At 43.5% G+C, this 24,943-nt stretch overlaps 2 protein-coding genes across 6 annotated transcripts in view; one reads left to right on the plus strand and one right to left on the minus strand.

The window, feature by feature from the left end:
* C12H16orf70 (chromosome 12 C16orf70 homolog) overlaps nt 1-7,030 on the plus strand; it is a 35,178-nt gene extending 28,148 nt beyond the window's left edge. Inside the window, exons 14-17 of the mRNA XM_032121576.1 lie at nt 1,471-1,514; nt 2,868-2,926; nt 4,474-4,546; nt 4,995-7,030. Coding sequence (XP_031977467.1) covers nt 1,471-1,514; nt 2,868-2,926; nt 4,474-4,546; nt 4,995-5,084 — 266 coding nt within the window. The 3' untranslated portion in view covers nt 5,085-7,030. The remainder of the gene's footprint in view (nt 1-1,470; nt 1,515-2,867; nt 2,927-4,473; nt 4,547-4,994) is intronic.
* On the minus strand, nt 6,429-23,253 carry B3GNT9 (UDP-GlcNAc:betaGal beta-1,3-N-acetylglucosaminyltransferase 9). 5 transcript variants are annotated; one of them, XR_004242534.1, is made up of 3 exons: nt 23,024-23,242; nt 13,485-15,428; nt 6,429-7,376 (listed from the first exon to the last, which is right to left on the minus strand). XR_004242534.1 is itself a non-coding variant. In XM_032121571.1 (3 exons), the coding sequence occupies exons 1-3, from the start codon at nt 23,028-23,030 to the stop codon at nt 14,120-14,122; spliced, it is 1,359 nt and encodes a 452-aa protein (XP_031977462.1). In that variant the 5' UTR covers nt 23,031-23,253; the 3' UTR covers nt 12,063-14,119. The 5 variants fall into 5 exon arrangements, 2 of the variants coding, with proteins under 2 accessions (XP_031977462.1, XP_031977461.1); XR_004242532.1 differs by lacking the exon at nt 6,429-7,376 and having other exon boundaries at nt 12,063-13,609; nt 13,927-15,428; XR_004242533.1 differs by lacking the exon at nt 6,429-7,376 and adding an exon at nt 12,063-13,378.
* Nucleotides 23,254-24,943: the final 1,690 nt, after the last annotated feature.

A 24,943-nucleotide genomic window follows, 5' to 3' on the forward strand; every position in this document is an offset into this window, starting at 1 on the left:
AAATCTCTACTTGAAAAAATACATCTATAATTAGTAGTGCTGATTTGGCAAGGTACTAAGATGTTCCCAGCTCTGTGCATGTAACTAATCTCAGCAAAGTAGGGGAGCCCTGTCTGAAGATCACCGTGATTGAAGTAGACTTCTACAAAGTAAGAATACATGTGTTCTGGGAAGGTATTTGGATTATACTGGGAATGCCAGATGCTGGCTAGGTTTTGACCAGGGATGTTTTCCTCATTCTGATTGGTATTCACTGCAAGCACTTTGCTGTGTGAAGTGCAATCCTCCTGTGGCTGTCACAGCAGTTTGAGCATATGGAGGATTAAAAACCTGGAAAAATAATGTTTGTGTATACAGGCTTATATGAAAGTTGATTTGTACTTCAGCCAAGAGAATGAGTATGAAATTTCTCACTTGAAAGATTATTTCCCTTAGGTTATTTTACTTCAAAGCATTAATTTGTGATTAATTTTGTTTACCTCAAGTAGCATTATGAATTTATTCTTAGTGTGTCTGTTTTTTTGTTTATTTGGCATTTTTAACCAGCTTTTCTGGCCTCTAGCTTATGTCCAGGACATGTAAAAAGTTGTGAACAGATGTTGTAACAGTTTTGAAGAGCCTGTCTTCTTCCCTCTGGTGGCAGTGCCTGATGCAGTTTTATTAGTTCTCTTTTGTAGTTCAAATTCAGATTATAAATTAAGAACCAGAGTTCAAGTTGCAGACACTGAACTCACAGTACAAAGAGAGCATATTTAGAGAGGAGAAAACACAGAGAAGCAAGTGGTCTTTAACTTGACTGAAACCTGTGTTGGACATGTTCAGTGTCTAGGTCCATTCCCACTGCTTTGGGAACGTGCTTTCAGTATTTAGGAGTACCCAAATATATGTATGTAACTTATGTATAAAGGTACTTGAAACCACCAGCAAACAGCTTCTGTTTAAGGCTGTAATTGTAAATGCAATGCTGTCTTTTTGTTATTTAATAGGTAGGCTGCAATTCCCAAGCCCTCTGCCGTCTTTGTTTTGGAAGAGCGGTGTTTTAACTGATTTCAGACCTGCCAACTCCTGAGTCTCCAGATGTCAGTTTTAGCCAGCTTTCTTTCCAAGTGCAGTGGGGTGTTTTGGACTTAATGAGTGGCACATCATGTTACCTCCTCAAGTGGCTAACTTAGTGCAAAGAGGTGGAGTTTCTTTTACAGTGGTGTTGTGCCATCTAAGATTAAAGCTTAAGCATTATAATCTTAAAGCTGGGACTTGCTGTAAATAGGGAGGTTTGCTTTATCACCTTAACTGGCATTTAGTCAGTGTTACTGAGAGTTTTGATTGCTAGTGAATGTTGGTAAATTTGTATATGAACTGATCTAATGCTCCCGTGTCTCCTGCTATCTGAATTAACTTTCCAAAATAAAGTACTATGTAGGGGACTGTTCAAGCTTAAGCTATAAAAGCTTTTCTGTTTTTGTTTCATAGATAGCGCTGATTCACAGACAGAAACATGTACAACATACAGCAAGGTAAGCCTGTGTAGAACTGAGTGTTTTCCTAATTTTCTTTAACCACCTAAATGATTCATGCCAACTTTACAATATACTTTAAAGAAATTACAGCAGTGGTATCATGGTGTTTTAAAGTGGAATAGTAGAAGGCCACAAGTTTGTATATATCTCATGGTTTAAATATTTTGGTGTGTTAAAAGATTGAATTCAATTGTAATAGCACACTTAAAGTAAACTGAATTACTGCATTGTGACATGGCTTGCATTTCAACACAGCTGCAGGTAGAAATAGTGAAATAAGTGATAAGGGGAAACAGCAGCAGTGGTGGCTAAATGTTAGCTGGAGGCATGTTCCTAAACAAAATTCTTACAGAGCTATTGTACTAAACACAGCTCTTGAAGACATGTACTATTCAACAAGAGAGCCCAGTGCCCTTCCACTTTCTTCTGAGGGGTGCCAGTAATGGGATGTTCCTTAGGCAGCAGCCTTTCAAAAATGTCACTGCCAGTGTGACACCTCCTGATGACAGCAGAAGACTCTACAGCTGTACCACCTAAATAAACTTCCCAACTGGGAAGTTGCTGCTGCATATTTCACAGCTGCATTAAGTTGAAAAACTTCTCAAAAACTGTGTTCATCAATGCCTCTGCAGTCAACATTCAGCCAAGCTCAGTGCTGCTCTCTTGGCTCCTAGGGTGCCAAATGAAGGCTTTCCTTGGTGAATTTTGATTCCCATACTGGGAAGAAAAATTGGAGTCAGCAATCTGGAAGCTGCCATTCTATGCTTTTTGATTTGAATTACTTATTCCCTTCAGTGCTTTGACTTATTTCAGTCTTGTGTGTGAAGAAGCTGCAGCTTCTTGGAGTCTGGTTAGTGAGGAAAACTGTTGGACACTTCCCAATCATTAGATAGTGCAGCCTTCCTGTTTTCCAATCTTGTTGCTTAAATCAAGGAAAGACTTTTGGGAGAGGTAGCAATGGGGATATTATTCCTCTCTCTAAAGGTATGTAAGAGGATATTTTGTTGGAAGTTTCCCAAAGCTGCTTTGGTCTCTGAGGTGCCCCTAAAATGCTACAAGACTTTCCAGCTATGTTTTATCCATAAGACCCATAGACATTTTTATATTAATAATTCTATTTCCAAACTATTTTTAGACAAAAGTGAGAATATATCTTAAGAGAATTTACTAGCCCTAGCAATGGATAGTTCCATTACTGAGTATGGCTCCAGTCACAAAATACTTTTGTAAACAGAACCATAAGTTTATTTGACAATTAGGTTTGTCACAAACAAATGTACTTGACACTCTTCCTAGATAAAGAGTTTTCTTATGCCTCATTTTAACACAAATTCGTTGATGTATTTACAGTGGGACAGTATTCAGGATCTACTGGGGCATCCTGTAGAGAAGCCAGTGGTACTTCACAGGTAAAAATCTCTCTCTATTTTGCTTGGCAAGGATTGGGCTGAAAACAGGATGAGGAAGAGTCTTCATGGCACTAGTTACTTTTGTAATGCTTTGCTGCTTAAAGTTTCAGGGTTTTTTGGCCACTAACAAGATGAGATAGCATAGCAGCTCTGAGAGCAGCTGAGTGAAAGCATTTCCAAAATTCCTTGAACTGCAAAATCCAGAGAAGATCTCAGAGAAGAATTAACAGTGCCTTAAAAAAGTCTTTCTTGATGAGTAATAAATAGTTTAGAGGTTTTATACTTTTTATATGCATTTCAATAACATGCCATTATACAACACAGTATATATGTATATGATAATATATGTAACAGCAGTCTGTCTGAAGGAGCTTGTCTTTTATGAACATAAATGGTTCTATAGTTCTTTTAGGCTGACTGAAGATAGAATAGCCCTTAAATTTGCTGTGTTTCTGCAGGCATTGAGGTGGATGTTGGGTTAAATGGGCATTACCTGTTTGCAGAGTTATCATTTTATGATGTGAAACCATGATTTTTGTCTCAGGACAAGAGTAAGTGATGGGTACTGTGCATACTACAGCAATTTCAGATAAATTTAATGTATTTTTATCAGACTTTCACATGATTTTGACTTTGATTTTTTTTTTCTTTTTTCCCTCCTTAATCATTGTGCCCTTTGTTCCCCTTTACTCCTGTGTTATGCCAGTGAGATGATTAGAGCAGAAGCCATGTGAATGAAGTAAAGCTAAGGTGAATAGTGATGTCGTAGAGCCCTTCTATTTTTTCCATCTGTGTTGTAGAGTAGTTCAACTAGAGAGCACTTTACTGAGCACATCTCAAATGGCTCAGACATGCAATATGAAAAATTGACCAGTTTACAAGAAAGGACAAAAGGTAAATATTCACTAGGGGATTTTTTTGGCTGTAATCTAAAATTCGTTGCAGTCAACAGAAGTTGCCAATGTACAATCCAAAAATATCAGAAATAACTGGAAGACAAGTGATACATAGATCTTGAAAAACACTGTTTAATAAAACTTGGATTATTCTATTTTGGCATCTTATAGGTTAATCTTCTTAACATGCTAAATCCAGTTGATTAATAGACAGTACATAGTAAATATAAATAATAGACTATATATAGTAAATACATCAGGTAGAGGTTGAGACACAAAGGGAAGGATCTTTCCCAAAAATAATGTGTAATAAGTAACATGGTGCTTCTCTCTTCCTGTGTATCTGGGGTTTTTAGGGTTCTTCCTGTTCAAGTTAAGTGCAGGAGAGTTTCCCTGTAGAGGTCACTACTGGCTTTTTGATTACTTTATCCCCAAGTTTTATTAATGGCTCTGTGGCGTCAAGCAGGGTTTCCTCTGGCTCATTTAGAGTCTAGCAATGGTGTTGCATAATGTAGATGTACTTCCTTTTGATGAAAGCCATGATAAAGATGCTGTAATTTACCTTATGTTACTGAGTACTTATTCCTTCCTGAGAAGTTCCTGATCCTCACCTGTCCATTTTAAAATTTTTTCCCCCTCTTTTCTGTTCAGGTCATCATCTCCAAACAACACTAACCCATTTGGGTCAACCTTTTGCTTTGGACTGCAGCGAATGATCTTCGAGGTGAGGAAAAAAGCCTTTTATTTTTGTCTGAGCATGGGAAGATGAGGAGTTTGCTATTACTATGAGTGGCTTCTTACTTCCTATTGCAATAAAAGCCAGTGCTTGGCAGTGGTATAATTTTAGTGCCTGTTGGCAGAAAGAGGCAACTGTGCAACCTTTTCTCTGAGGCTGTACATTTGCATGTTAAAGCTGAATCTTCAAGTTTGTCACCTGGAACTCATGCTAGCAGGAGATACGTGCACGTGGCTGGTTGGAGCATGCTGGTGTTGTGTCATGGAAGTCTAAGAGACCATTTTTAGGAACTAGCCAAGAGCTTGTTGCTGTTGTTTGTTGTTGGGATTTCTTTCTTCAGGCAGATCACTTCTGTATTCACCTTTTTAATACTTCTGAGTTTCTGTTTAGTGTACCACTTCTTTTAATTTCCTGTTTCCCTGCTGTGCTTTTGCAGGTGATGCAGAATAATCACATAGCTTCTGTTACTCTGTATGGCCCCACACGGCCCAGCAGCCAGTTGAGAACGTCGGACCTTCCCCAGTGAGCATCCCCTGCAAAGTCAGCTAATCTCAATGCTACAGAATTAGTACAGCGTGCCTTGATTTGCTGCCACTTATAATATGGAAAGCACGTTATGATTTTGGTTTTTTTTTTTTCAATAAGCCTTTCCACCCAAGAGCGGTGTGGAGAGGAAATTCTCTCAACCCTTCATCATGGGGCATGGAACTGTTGATGGAGGAAAGCAGCTTAGGTGCCTGTGCCGTCGTTTATTCCTCTCCGTTGCCCTCATCCTATGCAGCACAGACCTGAAGAGACTGTCCCTCCTTCTCAGCTGGCAGAAGGGGGAAATGGAAGAGGGGCATGTAATGACTGCAAGAATTAGAAGCACAAACTTTCTGAGCCTTGGAGCATCTGGAAGCAGGTATTGATTTTAGTCTGTTTGTGTTACTGTATTGATGTGGTGGTCACATTTTAAGAAAACGTGTGTGTATATATATATAGATATAAACACCTCGGTATTTCTGTGGCTTAGGACATTGTACCAAGTGTGACAAGGATGTATATATGTCCATGATTTCAGGCACCACATCTTTGTGTAACTTTAAACCAAGCAAGTAGCATGTGCATAATACTTGGTTGTAACATTTGCACTACATACACTTTAATTACTTGATAAACGTTTATCTTCACTGAGGAGCATCTGTGTACTGGGTGTGAGTGGGGTGTGGTGGTTATTTAATGTACACTGCGCATAAAGCTTATTTATACAGTGGATCAGATTTGTCCACCTTCCTGCACTAATATGTACTTGATATGCTGATACAATTTTTTTCTGTCATGGCTGGTTTACTAATTTTTTTCATATGCAATTTTAAAAGAAAAAAAAAAATTCTGGAAGGGGTTATTTCTATGACTGAATTATGTTTTAGTGAAAAGATTTGATACAATTTTTCATACTAGTGAAAAATTTAACGAAGAAATAATGTTGCCTCATTTGCCTCTATTCCAAAATCCTGGATTCCTACTCTATTTCCTCAGAGAAAGAAAAGCTGTATATAATGGTATCTCAGAAAGAAATTCTGGAATTCCGCCATCACCAAGATAACCTTTTCTGTAACTTTTGATGTATGATTTTAATTTATGCCAAAGGTTTAGCCAAAGACATCCTTGTTGTAGTTTCACCGTTTCTGTACATATACGCTAACTGCACACCCCACCCCAGCAGACAGGATATAGGCTTCTTTCTAGTTGGGAGATGCTGCTCGCGACATTTTATCCCAGGAGGATACTTTAGGTTTCTAGTTCTCTTACCAGTCTTATTTGGGAGAAATAGGTGGTCTGTCTTTGAAATAATGAACCCTTTTTAAAAATGGACAAGAGAAATGTATAATTTTATCCCATTTTTAATATTTTGGTGTCGCAACTTGTGATACATAGATGACAATTTTGTGAGTTTTACTATGTGTGTACAGACTTTTGTAAATATGACATTTTTGTAATTTTAACTCCATGTACAGTGTAATCCTGTATAGTTTATCAATGAATGAGAGATAGGAAATAGAATGTTAACTGAAGTTTTGGATCCTGGACCAGTAGCAGGGATAAATGTGTGTGTGTGTGAGACGTTCTTTGCCATTTAGTCTTCCTGTATACTGTGATACTCTAAACTGTTTTGCTAAAACAAACGAAAAAGCCCCATGGAGAATCTAATAGATAAGGAAAAAGTTACTGTTTACCTTTATCCCTAGGTGTCACTCCTGTTGAATCACTGTTCAATCTGTGCTGTCTCCTGTGATCGTTGCTTGCTAAGAAAATTCTATGCCTCAATCTTCCTTTTTATTTCCTCTCTAATTTTAATTTCATTTTACATAGCCCTTCTGTAAATTAAATGGAATAATAATGAGCATGTACACTGAAAGAAAAATAAAAAGAGACTCTCAGTTACTGTTTTTGTGTTAAATACAGTTACTGGGTGTTTTTGTAATAAAATCACGGATATTCTTGCCTTTTTTTTTCTTATCAATTAGTTCTTTTTATTTTCCTGGTTTTCAGACATACTTGCAGTACCTGACTAGTGTATAGGGACTTTATAGCCAGTTCAGTATGTTCTCCAAAGAAACAGTGGCTAACATAACTTGGTAGATAGGTTAGAGCATTTGGTAAGGTTTTGTGCTGCAGTGGAGAAGCAAAGTCTCTGAGCTGTGGTCGATGCGCTGTGGGTTCTCCACTGGGTTCAGAAAGAGGGGATTGTTACGCTGCTGTCGGCTCTTGGGGATCGTGGAAATCGATCGAGCTTCAAAGAGGGGAATATTGCACAGCAGAAGGGAGGAAATGCCTGCAGTGAAAGCAGCAAATGTCAATTCTTGTACTGCATTTGTGTGCTCCAAGGGACTCCACAGAAAAGCTTTGGAAGTTTCCCTGCCCTGAAGGAGCTCAAAGGTTAATGCAGGGCATAAGGAATGGGCCTCGGTTCCATTCGCGTTTCTCCTGCACTGGCTGTGTGAGGCAGGCAGGGCACTTGGCCCTCCTCCTGCAGCATCCCTCAGGGCTGGAATGCAAACTGACCTTGCTTGCTGCTTGGCTCAGGGTGCTCTTGAAGAATTTTATGGTCTCTGAACCAATCCTGATGCTAACTTCAATTAATTTTAGTTCATCCTTTTCTAATAAAAGTTCCGAATAAGCTGCAAGAGGAGATAAATCCTTGGTAAGATGATTTGAATAGTGGCTATGTAGATGCCACCAGTATCCTGCTCTTGAGCGTATTGAGTTGAATTTCTTCAGAAGAGTGAGGTCAGGCCTGCTGCTGTAGCATGAACCCTGTAGCATGCCTCCCCCTCCAAAAGGAAATGAGGGATTTGGGCTGCATCAGCTCCCATCTTGCCAGGTGCCCCTGTTCCTTGTAATAATTCTGTGTGGTTTGATACAGATCCTGCATGTTGGCAACATGTGTGTTGGTCCATCATTTTGGTTTCATGTGATAAAACTTTGATATAAAGTGAAATACAATTGCATTTTTAATAAAACATGTAGTGCATATGATCCCCTTCTGATGTGTTCCTTTTTCCTTTGTAAAGAAGAGAGGAGTTTGTGTGTGTGTCTGCTTAACTTGAATGTTGCAGTATTGTCCACAGTATTTCATTTGTTTACACTTAATAAAACTATGGTTGTTCCCTTCTTTATAGAGGTGAAGTTGACATTTCTTCCTGTATTCTTCAGGCCTTCAAGCAGTCCCTGGGCTCCTATGAGGGCTCCAGGTAGTGCTGTATAGATCAGTGCTGCTGTGTAATTCTAGAACCCTCTGTTCCCCAACATGCAGTTCCTGTCAAGAAAAAGCAATCTTCTGTTGCCAGGAACTGTCATATTTCTAATTCTAAACAGGTTTTTTTTCTGAAATAGTAATCACATGGTGTGTGAGAACTGATTCATGTGATCATGATCATTCATATTCCAGAGCTCACATCCAACCTGTTTAAAACAAAATCTTTCAGCGCTACAAGAAGATGGTGATTCATTGTTGCTTTGGGGCTGGCTGGAGGTTAAGGGCCAGCTGCTGTTTTCCAGAGGGAAATCAAGGGTGTTGCCCGCTTCACACTGACTTTCTACCTGCTGTTAGAACCTGTTAGTCACTGAACTACTCTGCTAAGCCAGAACTTCTGTTAGGTTTTGTGTTTGGTGCCCAAAATGTGTGTTGAGAGTAAATCTGCATGTGTGAGTCAGTGTGGCTCTTACTTTGAAAAAAATGTTATGTCAAAGTCCTCTCTGCTTGCTTTCTCCAGAGTATTTGGGCAAGGACCAAGTTCTCTGATTTGGGACAATTTCACATGAGCTGGTTGTGTTCAGAAGAATTTTTGGTGTCGTGATGCAGGAAACATTATTCCATGCTAGTTACAATTGTTCTATGTCAACTTTTGCCCAATAACCTTTTTTTTTTTAAGCCTTGATGACCCCAATGCAAAGCCCCCTCTTCTCTGCCTGACACTGTCAGGCATAATCTGACCCAGCCCCTGTAGCCAAAGAAATACCTCGCTGTGTGTGTCTGAGGAGTTAATTCTGGGTGGTTTGTTTCATGTAAGCTGTGGACCAGGATGTTTCAGAGAGAAGGTAAGGCTGAAGCAAAATGGGGGGAAATGAAAGATGGAGCTTAATGGAGATACGTAATTCTTCAGCATTAAAATAAAATAGGCTCAGTGAAGCAGAGGGCTTTGTTACAGGCCAGGATATAAACCAGTTCACAGGGAAAAGTGTGGGGAGTGTATGTGTTGCTTGGAGGGCTCAGGTGCAACCTAAATACCATATTTTTTGTCTATGTGAATTTTTGCTGTAACTAATAAAGTCACTTAAAATGTTTATCTGCCAAAGCTTACATCCCAAGCTCTTGTGGTGTTTGTGGGGATGTTTATTTTTCCAGCAGGTAAAATAATTTCTCCTCATGATCTCAAAAAAACGAGTACTTGAAACAGCAGGAAAGGTAAGCTGGAGCTTGCAGAGTAGGTCACTCACTGTCGTGTAAGATACCATTATTACAGTGACTTTTATTCTGGACTAGCTGTAATGGTTTAATGTAATCTTTTCTCTTTTATACAGTAATGAATTCCCCTTTAAATTTTACTCCTTTAGTTATTTTAAAGTACTGCATATTGCAATGCTGGCAGCTGGTTTTACGTGCCTCAATGCTTTACACCTACACTATATATATATATATATATATATATATATATATATATTCCACTGAGTGTGTAAGTTTCATTCTGGTATTATTATCCTTCAGAGGGACATTTAGTTTAAATACCAATCACAGAAAAACCCTGCATGATTATGCAATGTGCAGTCTAATCAACTAAATAATCAAACCAGCCTGATTTGCTGTATTCCCTTCCCCCTCTGCTCATCTCAGAAAAACTGCAGCCCTGAAATCCTGAGTTTACCCTGTGTCTTGCTGGGTAGCTCTGCTGCATCCACAAGCAGGGAGGCTATGGAGGTTATTCCACCCTTTCCTGCTTCCATGGCTGTAGACACTATTTGTGTTATTACCACACCTTGATTCCCACCCAGCTCAGGCAGCCCCTGGGACAAGGCCACCACTGCAAACCTGTGCTATTTTATGGATTTTTTTCGTGGGTTTTAGCACATGGATTGTCGACAGATGGGCTGGGAAAGGGAGGGGGAGAGAGAAGATTCGTGTGCTGGGTCCGAATGGATTGGAGAGAGCATTGGGCTGGCCAGGAATGGTGGGGGAGCTGTTTGCCACTCTTGGAGGGACTCGGTTGTGCTCCTCCTTTGGGTGTTACTTTCCCCTTTACTTTCCCCTCTCATTCCTCAGTGTGGTTTTCTTACTGATCATTAGCCTAGAAAGTAATGAAAATTTGTATTTAAAAGTTTTACTGGTTTTTAAAACTGTCGCTGCAGTTAGTAGCACCATTAGGGAGATGTGGTGGGCTGATTTTCTGGGCTGCTGAGACCTGCAAGTCCAGCTGGAAGAGGTACAACTCAGGAGATCAGCAGTTTTTCACACTGGGCTTTGGGATAGACTTTTTTTCTCTCTGATCCAATGGTCTTTCAGCACTCCCCAGGGAATGTTCTCAGTGCTGATATTTAGTGAGGGTTCTCTGAGCCATTTGATTCTTTTGTACTGTTTGAGTTTGCAGTTGAGGTTTGCTTCCGAGAACTTACTGTAAAAGATGAATAATTAAACTGCAGACAGGAAGCACAAGATTTTAATACTCAATTGCTTCAGAGTCCTCTTTGGCTTTCCTTTCTATGATGTCTAAGTCTGCAGTGGCTTGACTGAAGGACGGATCTTGGCATTTGCTACCCGTTCATGTGTCCAGAGATGTACTTGGAGGTGCTGAATGTGAAGCTTAAGCCAGCTCTGCTCATTATAGTGACCAAATCTGGCTACTTACATACAGCAGGAACAAAACTTGACTTTGTGTGAATCCTTGGGACTCAATAAAACTTACTGGACTGTATTAGTTGCAGAAGTTTATGCCTGTACTGAGAAAGGCTGCTTGCCTTGTTTGCTACTGGTAGAACCCACTTAGGATGTTTTTATGTTTTCTTTTCTTGTCCTGGGTTAGTCATGAAAAAAATTGCCAAGCAAGGCTTTACAGCAAGCCTGACTGGTGTACTCAATTAGCCAGTTAATAAAAGCTACTCAGAAAGTCATTCTGAAAAGGATGGGCTTGGTTTTCTGAGATGCATCAGGTAAGTTGATAGAGGGATCTTCCTGCCAGTTCTCATACACACCTGGGGCTTTAGGATTTTCTGAAAAGACCCTCATCTTTAAGGAAACAATCTTCACTTGGGTTAAGTCAAAGCCTTTGCCTACTATAGCAGTAAGTAGAATTCAATAAACTCCAGGGGCTGCAGCACTGCTTTAAGCACTTCCCCAGAGCATTGTGCTCACATACGGGGTCTGTGAGCTTCCAGCTCAACTGCAGTGGCAAATGGAAACTTAAAGCCCAAGTCAAATAGGCCATGCAGCAGAGGCTGGAGGACAAAACCAGATGGATCTTTCATTAATAGAGACTCTGGTGTTCACTGGATAAAAGAAATGAGCTGTTCTATAGACTAAGACAATGGAGTAAACAGTTTGCTCTAGTTCTGTTTCTGCCTATCAGGGTATGTGCTGGCACAGACTGTGTCAACACAGATGTTGAACAACAACTTTGATCTGGGACAAAATGCACTCATTAATGCTATGCTGTGGGTAGATTGCAGATCTGAAGACATTATAGAGGGAGCAGCCAATCTCTGAATCTTCAAGCGTAAAAGGAAAACCTTAATAAGGATTGCTGAACCTGACTAGCTGCCTCATAGGAAATTGAAAGGTAAACTCTGTTTATTTTTCTGTCATTGCCATTAAATTAAGTCCAGCATAAGGAAAGACTTACCAAGTTATCCAAAATAATGAATAATGTATTTTTCATGTTACTGTCTTCATGAAAAATCCCAGTGGTTTTAGTCTTACAACGTGTGTGCACTTGTGTGTACTCGACAAACTCACTCTAACAGCTAGAAGTACATCTGCATGCTGTCTTTTAATGATGGTATAAATAATTTCCAAAACTGTGAACTACTCACAGGTAATACATTTCTGTACAAGCTATAAATACACAAGTATCACACATGTTAGCAGACAGGGGGAGGAGTGACTTTGTCCCTCTAGTGAGGCTTTGGCTTAGTTCCACACCCTGAAAAGCTCCTTGTGAAGCTCACATGAACGTTTTATATTTCAGGATTGCATCCTGAAAATATCCCAAATGTAGAAATCTTTCAATTTCTATATAGCTGACCTTTCCTTGGAAATCCATTATTGTAAGGCTTAAACTCATGATGAAGATTACCAATGAGTGAGGCTGTTGTCCATAGTCTGCCACAGACACTCCCAGCCTGCTGTTCTCTGTGTGCATCGTTAGTGCCAGTACAGAGCCCAGACTGCTGCGGGGTGGGAGGGAGGTTACACATGGATATGAAATGCAGCTGTGCTGCAGGCTCTGTGCAAGAGAAAGGAACTTTGGACTTTTATGACTGGCTGTAGTTTCCTTTGAAGCTGTGTGGATGTGCCATCCTGAGGGGTTCTCTGATGGATAGGAGTTTTGTTGAGGGGGTAAAAAATTGCAAAAGAATTAACAAACACAGTATCAGAGGTGAATTCAGGCTCTTTGCCCCATGAATTTCATAGCATTTTAACCCTGATTTAGAGGAATTCACATCTGCTTTGATGTCTGATAAAAGTATATTCTTCTAAGGTAGACTACTGTTGGGAAAAACAAAATGCACCAAAGTCTTGACTACGCTTTGAAAAACTGAGCAATTCAGTGTTCTTGTCTGATGCTTAAAATACTTACAAAGCCCCCAGCTGAACCTTGGAAAGTCCAACTGAAAGATTGCTGTGTGGTTTTGATTTCTTGCAATAAATTTAGATGGACTTCTATTCTGAAGTCCTTTTTTCTGAAAACTTTCTCCCTTCATGTCACACCCGCAGCAGTATGAAAGTCCTGGCAGCTCTCTGCAGTTGACCATGCCAAGCAAGAGCACCAAGGTCTGTAGAAACCAGCCCGGTCCATTCTTTGGTTTGAAGCAGCTCCCAAATGTGATGCAAGCAGCAGCTCTGTGTGGGGTTACCCTTATAAGCAAAGGCCAAAGGATCTCTCCAGATACAAACCTTCTGAAAATCTGGGTCAGATGGTGAGTGATCAAACACTGCTGGATGACTTCTGAGTTTTCCCTGAATGTCAGTCAGCATAGTGCAGAGAGCCTGAGCTCAGGGAAGTGCCAAAACCTGCTCCACCGGTCCCCTGAATCTTGAGCGTGTCAATGGAGCAGATATTTGAACTGAGAAGAATGATGAAAAATCAAGGCTCAAAGTGATCAACTCAAAGTTCTCGTCCTTTCCCTAAAGGCCCTTTGTAAGTCTGCTCCTTTCTAGTTATCTACTTACCTGTCCTTTGCTCGACCAGCCACGCCAGCCTCAGTATCCAGTTGGATTTCTTGTAATCCACCTGAGTTGCAACGTGTAGGACCCCATTTCAAAAGCTGTTTGTTGTTGCCATCTTCTTATGAGGCCTGCAGAAAACCAACCAGGCAGCAGCGATGTGACTGGAGTAGACACTAAGGGGACTTGATTTCCTGTACCCTAGTTACTGTTTGCTCATTTTTCAATGAGTCCAAGTCAAGTACTGCAGGTTGACAATGGTCCCTGTGCTGCCTGGTGTCTGTTCTTACCCTATGTCTTGTTTCATTTCTCACACTTCTAACAATGCTGAAAAATCTCCAAGGACTGCATTTTTCAATGTGCTTTTACACACTGCCCTGCTAAGCACTACTATAATCCTAATAAATAATAATAAATTATATATACTGTTATGATTATTTGGACTTACTAGTACAGAAGGACCCACATGATATGTATGTGCAAATGTGGAATTTGGGCAAATTCCTGCAATTGTTTGTTGTCTTCTCTTAACGTTGTAAATAAGATGTGCTAAAATACTCGGAAAGTTGGTTTGTTGGGCTGCATCAATTCCAGGTTCCCTTTCTTGGCTGGTTTGCTGCGTGTGCTGCACTCTGCCTGCATTATCTGGGAGGTGATGCTGGTGTTATCTGAGTTTTCTTCTTCCATTGGAAAGGCTTCTTTACCTGCTTCTTCTGAGTGCAGGAAAGCCGTGGGCTGTGGAGCAGGTTCCACATTAGCCAGATCTCAGCAACTTTCAAGCTATGAACTACCATGAGATCTTTGTAAAAACAGGGATCAAACGTCTGTAGGTGTGGGGCAGCAGAAGGCTTGACAATGCCAAAGGTCTTGAATCCTTCGTGTAGAATGGGCTTGAGGTTGATTCTCTGTAAGCACATGCCCAAAAAGACATCGTCGATGGGGAACAGCTCCACCTCTCTGCAAGCCCTAGAGAGCTTCCTCATGGTGCAGCTGGACAGCAAAAACCCTCCTCCTCCTGCATAGGCGGGGTAGATGCTCAGCCCGTACATGGTCTCTGGGATGTAGTATTTGCTCTTCCGGACGCGGATGGGACGGGCATTGTAGATGATGTCCCCAACAAAGAGGTCTTCAGCGGGATCGTGTCTCTTGAGGAAATCAACAATGTTCTCAACATTGACAAAAACATCAGCATCACCTTTAAAAATAAATTTCACGTTGTGGCAGAATTCAGCAGCCCAGCCCAGGAAGTGGATCTCCTTCAGGGTCAGGTTGAAGAAAGTGTCCATGAAGTCCCAGAGTAAGATGTCCCGGTATGTTTGACTCTCCTGGTGGATCAGGGTCTCCCATGTCGCCAGCACTGTCCTATTCTTTGGTGTTCCCAGGAGGAACACTCGCTGGATCTGCTCCCCATTCACCAAACCCTCCCTGCCCCAAGTTTTCCGGACAATCTCACGCCTGTCAAAGTCTTCAACTACTGATTTGATAGCAATAAGCAGAAAGGGACCTCCTGGTGTTTTTCGGCATTTCCTGGGCTGGTTAATGAGGAGATTGAAGTTCCTGTTATCCTTGTTTAGGAGATAGAGCTTGAAGTTGAAGGCAGAATCAGTCAGCGGGGGTGGAGTTGTAGTTTGGACCCTGGTTTTGGCCACTTCTGTTTGTCTCATGACAGGGGTAACTTGGGGTCTGGGGGCAGTTGCCTCTGCTGGCATTGGTCTCCGAGGTGCTCTGGGATCTGAGAATATTTTTGGTGCTACTTGAGGCTTGTTCTGTGTTGGCTCCTTCTTTCCTGCCGGGACTAAATGCTCCAGCTGGGAGTAGAGCAAAGAACAAAGCGCTACCAGCAAGAAGAAGGTACAGATCGCATCCCCTTTGAGGCGAACTCTCATTGTCTCTCTGGTGTTCCTGGGACTGTTAAAAGCTGTGTTGGAGCTGCCTGGCACCACTGTCCATCTGTAAGAAAACACAGAGTGTGTCAGCAGTGAGGATTTGGCAGGTCTGAAGCAAGCAGGCAAGACTAACTGAAACATCATTTAAAAACTCAGCAGCAAAGCACATTTTACTCACACAAGCACTGAGACATTGAGGAACTTGTCAAAAGGCACATGGGGTTGCAAACTTAATGCTGATCCCAGTGCCAGCTCTGTGACTTGGTTAGTTCAGTCACTAAGCAGTCATCCATCATCCTGAAAACCACTCTCTAGGCACAACCCAAAATCCCACATCCCTTACTGCTGAATGTGTTTTGCCATTTCAGAGATTTCATTGGGAAAAGCAAAGTGGAAAATGATGAATGATGCCATTCTCCCATAAATCATTACCTTTTTTTTTTCCTAGCTTGATAACCATTACTTGCTGCTTTTACCCTTTATAACTTGAACCAGGGAGGCCCAGAGCTGACTGCTGAAGGGCAGACTCTCAATGGCAGTGTGTTGCTGGTTTTCCCCTGCAGACAGAGCCAGCTTTTGTTAAACCAACTGTGATTTGTATTCAAAATTAATACATTGGGTACAATCTAGAATTCACACAGGGCCTTTTTCCTGCCAATATTCTTTATAAAATATTAAACCATTGTAAGTAACTTCCATTAATAAAGTTAGAAGGGGCCACGGGTGTTTTTCCTCTGCCAAATTACCCTAAGTGAGAGGTGGGGAAATAAATCCCGATATGCAGAAGCAAGACAGAGCCTGGTGTTAGGAAAATTTTGTTCATGTATGATAGATGAAGCTGCCTTTTGAAATACAGGATTTTTCCTCACTTACACTTTTCCTGGAGATCTTCTATCTTGTTTGATCAGTTCTTCAACTGCAAACAAAATGAGAATGAAAGAGTAGTAAGAAGGCAGCAAGCAGCAGGTAACCATAGTTCGGGGAAAGAGCTGGTCAGGTGTCTGCAGCTGCAGCAAAAGCAGGTCCTCTCACCAGCTCGTAGGTGCAGCAGCAACAGCAGAGCTGGACAGAGGGCACCCCACAGCTGCTCCAGGAGGAGGTGAGTGACCATCCTAATTCCTACAGTCCACAGCAAAGAGGAAGTTGAGCCCCACCCAAAAATTTTCCCACAAGTGCACGTAAGTGTTTTATACACCCCCTGACAATGTATCGTGTTCATCCGTGATTTGTGGCTCTGTCGTGCCGCTGCTGTACTAACAGAAGCTACCTGTGAAGGTATTACAGTTGTCTGTCTTGACTTAGCTGAAATCATATCCAAAGACAACTTCTGGGATAAAAAAAGCTGGAGAGGAACTTTTGACAAGGGCACACAGTGATCAGACAAGAGAGAAGTACTTGATAAGAATTTGGTGGTATCTCTTTTCAGCAAATCTCCTTTTATTGTCCTGGATTGGATCACCTGCTAACTGTTCATTAACCATGAGTTCTGTATCAGCCATAATGTTAAGTTTTCAAACTCAAAATTAGATTGACAAGTCTGTAATGATGAAGTAATAAAATGGTGGCATCTGTGGTATCTAAGCAATATTTTGAGACTTATGAGGAAGAAAAATTATTACACCGGTTGATTTCTTGGCCAGCCCCTTTAACATTTTCAGATGCACATTATTTGGACATCATTATTTAAATACTGTGCTTTTTCATTACTGGTTAACTTCACCGCTAAGTTACTGTTGCAATAGAGAGTATTTCATCATCACATGCTATTGCACATCTTTTCCCCAAGTACAGCTCCAAAATGTTTACTGACCTCATCTGCTTTGTCTCCATTATTTATGAAGTCGTTATTTTGGAAAACAGCATATCCATGCCTTGGTGTAAGGCTCTTTGCATTCCTGGTGGATTTAAAATCACTTTGGCCTTGTCCTGATGACCATGGGTTTTTTCCTTAGGCCTTGTTTCTTGCCTTTTTCTGCCCTCTAATAGAGGTTTTCCTCATTTGTTAGATTTTTTTGTTTACCTTTCACTCTTCTCCTAGGCGAGGCAGATGTTTTCACTGGCATAACTTTGATACTAATAGCAGGATTGAAGAATTTTCTCAGATCTCTTGTAAATTGTTCAAATGTTTAGAATGTTCAGGATCTGTTTTCTGTTTATGTTCCTTCTGCCACATGGCTTGGCTCATAACTATGTTCAGCCTCATGAAACAGTCCCTCCTGACATGTATAGGATGTTGGTTTGCATTTTATGTCTGAAGTCCCATCTCTTTCTTCACAGTAATAGCAAATTTCTTTTTCCTTTTCTATGCAAAAGTTTGATCTTATTTCAGCTGCCAGGCTCCAGATGGTAATTAAGGAGCTGGATGAAAGTCCTGGCTTTTCCTGTGTTTAATGTTATCAGCAAGGGTTTGGAATAAAATGTGTGTGTCGTGAAACTCGTAATTTCCATGGCTTACAGATTTATCCTGCCAGCATCTCAGAATCTGGCAATAAGTGTCCTTGGAAAAGCCAAGAAAAACCCTGAACTGTTACAAGCCTGGGCTGATAGCCCAGATTTTCCTGTTTTCTTTTATTGAAAGTAAAGGATCCGAAAGAGTGATTTCCATGCTGAAATAAAACAGTTCAGTGCTGAACATAGACCTCTCATTTTCAAAAGAAGTTGCCAGCACTTGAAGTGATTCCTTGATCTAATTATATGGATTTTCCAGTCTTTGTTGGATATTTCCTTCTTTGGAAGGAAAATACCCTCGATTATTACACCAGTGCAAGCTCTATCCATGGATGTCAATGTGGGAAAAACTGTTCTGCTCTTGAATACAGAGGGACTAATGATTCTGGCAGACACTCTGGTATGTCCTAAAGCCAAAAAGATTATTCATCCACCTTGACACCCGGGGAAAAGAATTACAGGGCTATCAAAGTGAGCTGGAAATATTTGATGCCAAAGAAAAGAGATGAGAGCACAGCAGAGTGTTTCTCAGCACAGCACATCCCTGAGTGTCTGTATCTGAGGCAGATGCACCTCTGCTTCCTCTGCAACCTGCGAAATGGAGCTGGGCTTACAACGTGCTGCATCACTCAGTGCCTTGAGGAATGGCTTGGCTGCCAGCGCTGCCTCCTGTGTCCTCCAAGCTTGGAAAAACAGGCAGCTGTCCCTCTTTGTGCTGGCTGGCTGGGGATGGATACAGAGAGATGCTGAGTCTGGCTTGATGGGGTCTGAATGCGATAACGGGGTTTGTCTCCCCAGGACAGCGGGGTCCTGGGGAAGGCTGGGGATGTTGCATCCTGAGCTGTGAGCACCACCAACATTAGAGGTCTGAGCTGGGCAGTAGGAAGAGGCTGATAGGTCCCATATGCATGAGGTGGCAAGATGGGGAGTCCATAAATAAGGAATGAGTGAGAGAACCAAGCAGGCACAGCCTGCACAGCCCAAGAGGCAACAAAAGGCTGGAAAGCTGGAAGTGGCTAGGGCTGGACATGGCACCCTGATGAGCATCCAGGAGGGAATCTGACCTGCACTGCTGCACGCTCGGGCAGCGGGCCCAGTCCTCTGCCTGGTTTTCATTTATTTGAGAGGAAGATTCTGAAACATGGCCAAGAACAGCTGCAATAAAAGCAGTCAAATAACAACTAAAAAAACCCAAATTGCTAGCTCTTCATTCCCAGTTGAATGATGTGAAGCCTTGAGCTCATCCTGGAAATCTTTTGCAGCAGTCATCACATCTCCATCACTTGGCACTTCTCCTCAGGGCTAAGGTGGGAAAAGTCCTCTGGATCCTGTCCCCAGATTCAGTCAAGAAGCCTTGGTGATTCTGGCACACTGCTTTGTGCCTTGAGGAGTGGTTATTCAATCCAGCCAGCCTCGGGAAAAGCAGCTGGGATAGCCAGGCAAGCTGAAAACGTGGTACACTGAGCATGGGGTACAAAATCAGCACCGAGCTCTGCTGCCCACTCATCCCAGCCTGGCTCATGGAAGCATCCATCCCCACCAAGCATGGCTGGGGGGTGTCCTTGGATCAACTTGCTCCCTGCTGCATGGGAAGTGCTTCCAGCTCCCTCCTGACTCCTCTCCTTGCTCCTGATGCTGGAGCTGCCACTGGTAGGTTTGGGTTGGGCAGCAGAGGGACACTGTGTGGCCATGCAATATGTGGGGCTGTGGTTGCTGAAGGAGGTGTCTTATCTTTCTCTGTAAAATGAGCTAAAGAAAGTGTGTGGGATCCAGCATTGATGGGTTTGATGAGGTCTTTTTGTAACCATCAGAGAAGCTTGTATAATTCTGGGTGGTAGAGATACTTTGAAGCAATGCTTCAGGCTTGAGATATCTGTTTTCATTTTGTGTTGGCTGAATGCAGTGCACAAGAACAAAGTCATCTGGTAGCAGCCAGTGCAGGATACTGAAACCTGCCTGGGCTCTGGCTTGCAAGGGGAGAAGTCTGTGCACATGTCCCTCTCCTGCCTTGTTTACAGGAATTTTTCCATCCACATTCCCTCAGCAAGAGCAAAACAAACTCCCAGGACCCTCCTCACCTTGTTCCTCTGCCTCAGGAAGAGTCCTGACACTGTTCAAGAAACAATAATGGCATGCCCTATGCCCATCCTGCAGCTGGGGCTGTGTGAAACAGACGTGTGCAGATGAGCTTTCTCCCACCAGAGCAGGATGCTGGCACCAAGAAGTCTGCATTGCCTGAAGCCCTGGAGGCTGCATCTTCCCACTGACACCCTTGGTCCCTCTGAGGGTTGGGAGAGTGTTTGACTTCTGCGTCTGCACCAGTTTAGTTTAAATGTCTTGCTGAACACGTGGACATGGGAAGCATTGTTTTGGGTGAGGAATCACATGTTTTGCTCTCTTCAAGCTGCATTGGGCTGCCATCCTTCTCCTACCCTTCTACGGGAACCTGAAGTGAAGTGCAAAGGCCAAGGCTTCAAGTTCTCAGTCTTGTGCTGGCAAAACCTCATCTGGGCTCTTTGGGGTACCCACAGGGAAATGTGTCAGCTTCCAGCACTGACACATGTGGGGTCATGTGTGTGGGGTTTGTTCTGCCCCACATACAAAAACTTGCATGAAACAACTTGAGTTTAATCATTTAAGCTGGGTTTGAAGTGTTTAAAGGGGAAAAGTACCTCTGTGTGTTGGAGCAGGGGAAGAAGCCGTGTTCCATTTCTATGTTTGGGTGTCATGTAATGGGTTTTATTCCTGCATGGTTTGGGGTTTTCAGGTTTGTTTCTTTCTTGCCTTCTTTCTTTGTTTTTATACCCCACAGTCTATGCAAAGTCAATAACCTCACCAAAGTTATTGCTTTAAGTGGCCTTGGTGCTGAACAACTCCTCTCTGCATTTCAGGGTGTTTGTGAAGAGGTCTCATTTGGAGTTACAGGATTATAAAGTGACCCTGAATTATTTGATCTTCTTGATTTGAAGACAGAGGTGGCTGAAACACAAAGACCCCTTTTGGCATGTTGGTAAGTGCAAAGCCCTAAAAAAATAAAGCAACCAAAACACTCACTGTGTTGCCTTACCAGATAAAAACTCATCCTATTCAAGCTTACAAGTTCTGAAGTCTATAAACAAACTGAGAGCAGGCTGTAGGATTTAATTAGCTGAGTGTCTTGAGAGCTATCCCAGGAGCTGGGATCATGAACCAGAACCAAAGGAGCACAGTGAGGGGGGCAGAGGCTCAGTGCTCAACTGCACATGATGGCACAGCTCGGACACTGCTGGCCAGTGCCACAGTCACAGCACAGCAGCATCACCACTGCTGTTACTTGCTGTAGCAGCACATGGAGGCAAAAGCTCTGTTGAGTCAAATACTAAGGAAGCAGGTAACAAAAATGCAGGCCCTGCTCCAAAGACAATTTCCAACTTTCCTGTCAGAGCTGCTTTTCAGGGCATTTTAAATTTTTTTTCCAGGCCAGAGCAAACGAATGGATGAGATCCATGCTGTTCCAGGACAGGGTGCCTTATTTATCTGCTTGCCCCAGTCCTCAAATATGTAGTTTGATCAGCTTCCCAGCTGGCTGGTCCCATTTTACTGCAGTTTCTCTGGTTGGCACTGCCAGCCTTCCCTTTGCAATGCCAGTCACATTGGATAACTGCTTGCAAACGGCTGCTGCAGTCGCCTCCTTTCGCCTTCCACCCCAGCCACGAAGATTTTATGAAGTGTACAAACTCGAACACAGAGGAACAGCACAGCTGCTGTGTGAAGGCTGCTGAGATGGCTGTTTCCATGTGCAGGGGTCCCAGAAAGGACCTTGCCCCTCCTCGTTGGGCAGCGGTGCGGTACCGTGGCAGCTGTGCATGGGAGCGCTGCTGACCCTGGGCAGGACGGCTGCCAGCAGGATGGAGCTCCAGGAAAGGCTGGCTGCCAGCACCCTGCTCCCCACGCCCTGCTGGCCCAGTGTAAGTCACTCAGGTGCACGTGGCACATTTTGGGGGCTGCAGCTCGTTTTATCAGTGCGTGATGTTCTCCCGCCCCTTCCAGGGCAGGACGCGCCACGGGGGCAGTGCCCGCTCAGGACTGTGCTGTGCCAGGCACCCTTGCTGGGCCCCAGCAAACTGGGAAAACTCCAGCTCCTTCTGAGCATGGCACCACATCTCTAATGAGAGTGCTCGACTGCCTGCAAGGTAGAAGGTAATGCACAATGACCTTTTGCAGGCTCAGCAGCCTCCAGAGGTACCTTCCTAAATTCAGATGCAGTCTTGCTCATTGGCAGTCTGATTTTCAGAGTGGCAGAGTACTCAGCAGCTCAACTCACACCCTGCTTTGGGGAGACAGGCCTCTCCTGAGTAGCCAAGGTGAGCAATCTGCCCTCTCTCTTCCAAACATTAATCTTTCTGGGCCCCAGGAGGAAAAAAAACCTTGCAGGCTTGTGAAGGGGTAAGAAACAGTCCTACTGAAATGAACACCTTCCTTTCCCAGCCCTCCCCAGGCTGCAGTGCTCACCACCTCTTCAGGTCCCAGACTCTCTTCTATTATGATAAATAATTTGCCTGATGCAGCCCAAACCCAAGCAATTGCAGTGCAGTAGCATGGATGTATTGTTACACCCAAGCTCAGATGGGAGAGGGAGAACCTGCTGATGTGCCCCACTAATTTCAAGATTATACCCAACACATAAGTTTCTCAGAATCTGCCCAAAAGTTATTAAAAAATATGATCAGTAACTGCTTATTTCACAGGGGCTAAATTATTTTCTGTCTTTGTGACACTAGAGAGCTTGAAAATTCCCATGTTCTGCTCAAAGCATACCACAGTGTAACACGGGGAAGAGTCATGTCCTTTTACTGATGGAAGAATAGCTTGTAAATGTAATGTGCCACCACTGGAACATGTTTGTGGTTGAAACCCTGTCTCAGAGCATTGTCTAAAGAAGCCCCAAACTTCTTTAAAAACAACCTAAACATTCAGAGAAGGTTCTTTGGAAAGTAAAGTGTAAAGCAGATGTCTCAGGGCTGGAGCCTGCGTGTTCAGAGCCTGCAGCCGCCCCTGCTGCGTGTTAACCATCACGGTCCAGGTTGCTGCATGCAACAACGTTCAAGAGCAACAAGGTAAAAAGAAAAGCTGGGAGCAAAGGGAAGCAGTAAGGACAGCCTCCAGTTCACCCTGCTCGCTGCACAGCTCTCCCCAGCCCACCCTGATCAAACACACTTAATAGATACTTACATCCCATTTGATACCGCCGGTCCCGTGTCCCCTCGGTAACGTCTCTGCAGCGGGCTGCCAAGCAGGCACATCTGGATGTAGTTAGTGTGAGACATTCCTCAGCCTTCCAGCGGAACCGGGGAAAGCCTCGGGGCGCGGAGCAGCGCTGGCTGCGGCGCGCTCGGGGCCGCTCCCCGCGGGCAGCGAGCGGAGCCGGCCGGGCCGGGGCGCGGCGGGGCTGGGCTGGGTGCGGGCCGTGCTCAGCCGCAGCCGCCGCAGCGAGGAGAGGACGGCGGGGCAGGGAAGGGGCAGGGAAGGAGCCGGGGCCCCGTCCAAGCCCTGACACGTGATGGGGCTGGGGAGCGCCGACGGCTCCAGCGCCCCGCGGGACAGGGCGGAGGTGCCGAGAGATTGAACGCACAGCCAGGCTGGGGACTGCCACCAATTCTGCGAAAAGGCTTCTTTTTTCTCCCTCCCCCCCGCCCCAATACATTTTTTTCAATAGGAAATGTAATTTTTCTAAGTTTCTTTTCCTTTTCCTTCTACACTTTGGCTTTTTTCTTTTAATTCCCTAGTGAGTATTTACCTCTGCAAAGAGTCAAATTGAAAAACTGAGGCTGGGTTCAGCTCAGAAGTTAAATCCACTTGGGGGTGGATTTCTTTTTTTTCTGGTAGGGAAATGATGGGAGGAAGTGTGAGCCGAACAGAGCGGAGGCTGAAGACAGATTCAAGGGTCTTTTCCAAAACCTGTAACAAAAAAAAAACCCAAATCACTTTTTTTTTTTTTAATTTAATTTGAAATACTTCAAAACAATTTTTATTTGAAGTCAAATCTAAATTGCTATCATTACTGATCTGCCAGCTGAGCGCAGCCATAGCCCTTCCCATCCCTGTGGCTGTTTCTTTGTCTCTGCAGTGTAAACAATGGCCCTTATTCCTCTAACAGAGGCCAAATGTCTGGAGAGTGCCCAGACCGCGGCCACTTTAGGGAGCAAAGTTTTTCATTTACTTGTCATAAAAGCAGGTTTTGATCTACTCTGTTGTTTTCACGAACACCTCTTTTAAAAACATACTGTAAAATCCCTTTTTGTAAGCATCTGTGCTTTTTTTGATATAATTTTGATTTCAGCTCAGGTGTTGTGCTTTACTGAACACACTGTCTCATGAAGAGTGGGTTCCTGATGGGTCACCCTCAGACGCTGCACTCAGGGAAAGTCCTTTCCTCATGAGTGGCAGATGCCTGAACCACAGCGGGTCCCTGCTGAACAGCACAGCTGATCAGAAACTTCAGCCATAGATGTTACTTGGCTTCAGCTTTCCCTGTGCCAGCCCAAGGTACCTCTGCTCTTTTCTTCTGCAGCAGCAGCCCCAGGCTCCTTTTCACCCCTGCTCTGTAAGGAGGCAAAGACCAGGCTCCTGTCTGCCTTTCAGAGGCGCTGGCTGTGGAGGGAGGGGGACTGCTCCCTGAAACCACCAGGAACTCACAGCAGTTATTTCCACCATGATCCCTCACCCAGGTTTTGGGACCTGCCACCCTTTTTGCTTGCTCCCAAGGGGTGAGAGTGAAAACAGAGGCTTTCATTGATGTGTGGTGCCTTTGTAGCCGCTGTGGCTTGGACAGTTACCCAGGGAGCTTGGAGGTGGATGCTTCTACTTGGTGGTTGTCTCCCTGGACCTTGTTCCCTGGGCACTGATCCATGGCTGGTTTATTCTCACTGCCAGCAAAGGTGCCCGTGGTCCATCCTGGGTTGTCACTCTGTTTTACAACATTGGGTCAGTGATCTCACTGACCCTCCTCAGTAGGTCAGCCCTGTTGAGCCCAGGGTGGTGTATCCTTGCAGCTGCTGTAGGGCAGAGCCCTGCTCCCCTCACTGTGTTCCTGCAGGCCATGCAGTTGGGAATACAGCTTTGTTGTAGATAAAGAAGGGCTGATCTTAGGAT

Source organism: Corvus moneduloides, chromosome 12 (assembly GCF_009650955.1).
Source record: "Corvus moneduloides isolate bCorMon1 chromosome 12, bCorMon1.pri, whole genome shotgun sequence".
NCBI lineage: Eukaryota > Metazoa > Chordata > Aves > Passeriformes > Corvidae > Corvus > Corvus moneduloides.

Coding starts and splice junctions, on each gene's coding strand:
- B3GNT9 (XM_032121570.1), bottom strand. CDS start 23,118: ATGTCTCACACTAACTACATCCAGATGTGCCTGCTTGGCAGCCCGCTG. Junction 15,429..23,023: donor CCGGCGGTATCAAATGGGAT/GTAAGTATCTAT, acceptor GTTTTCTTACAG/ATGGACAGTGGTGCCAGGCA.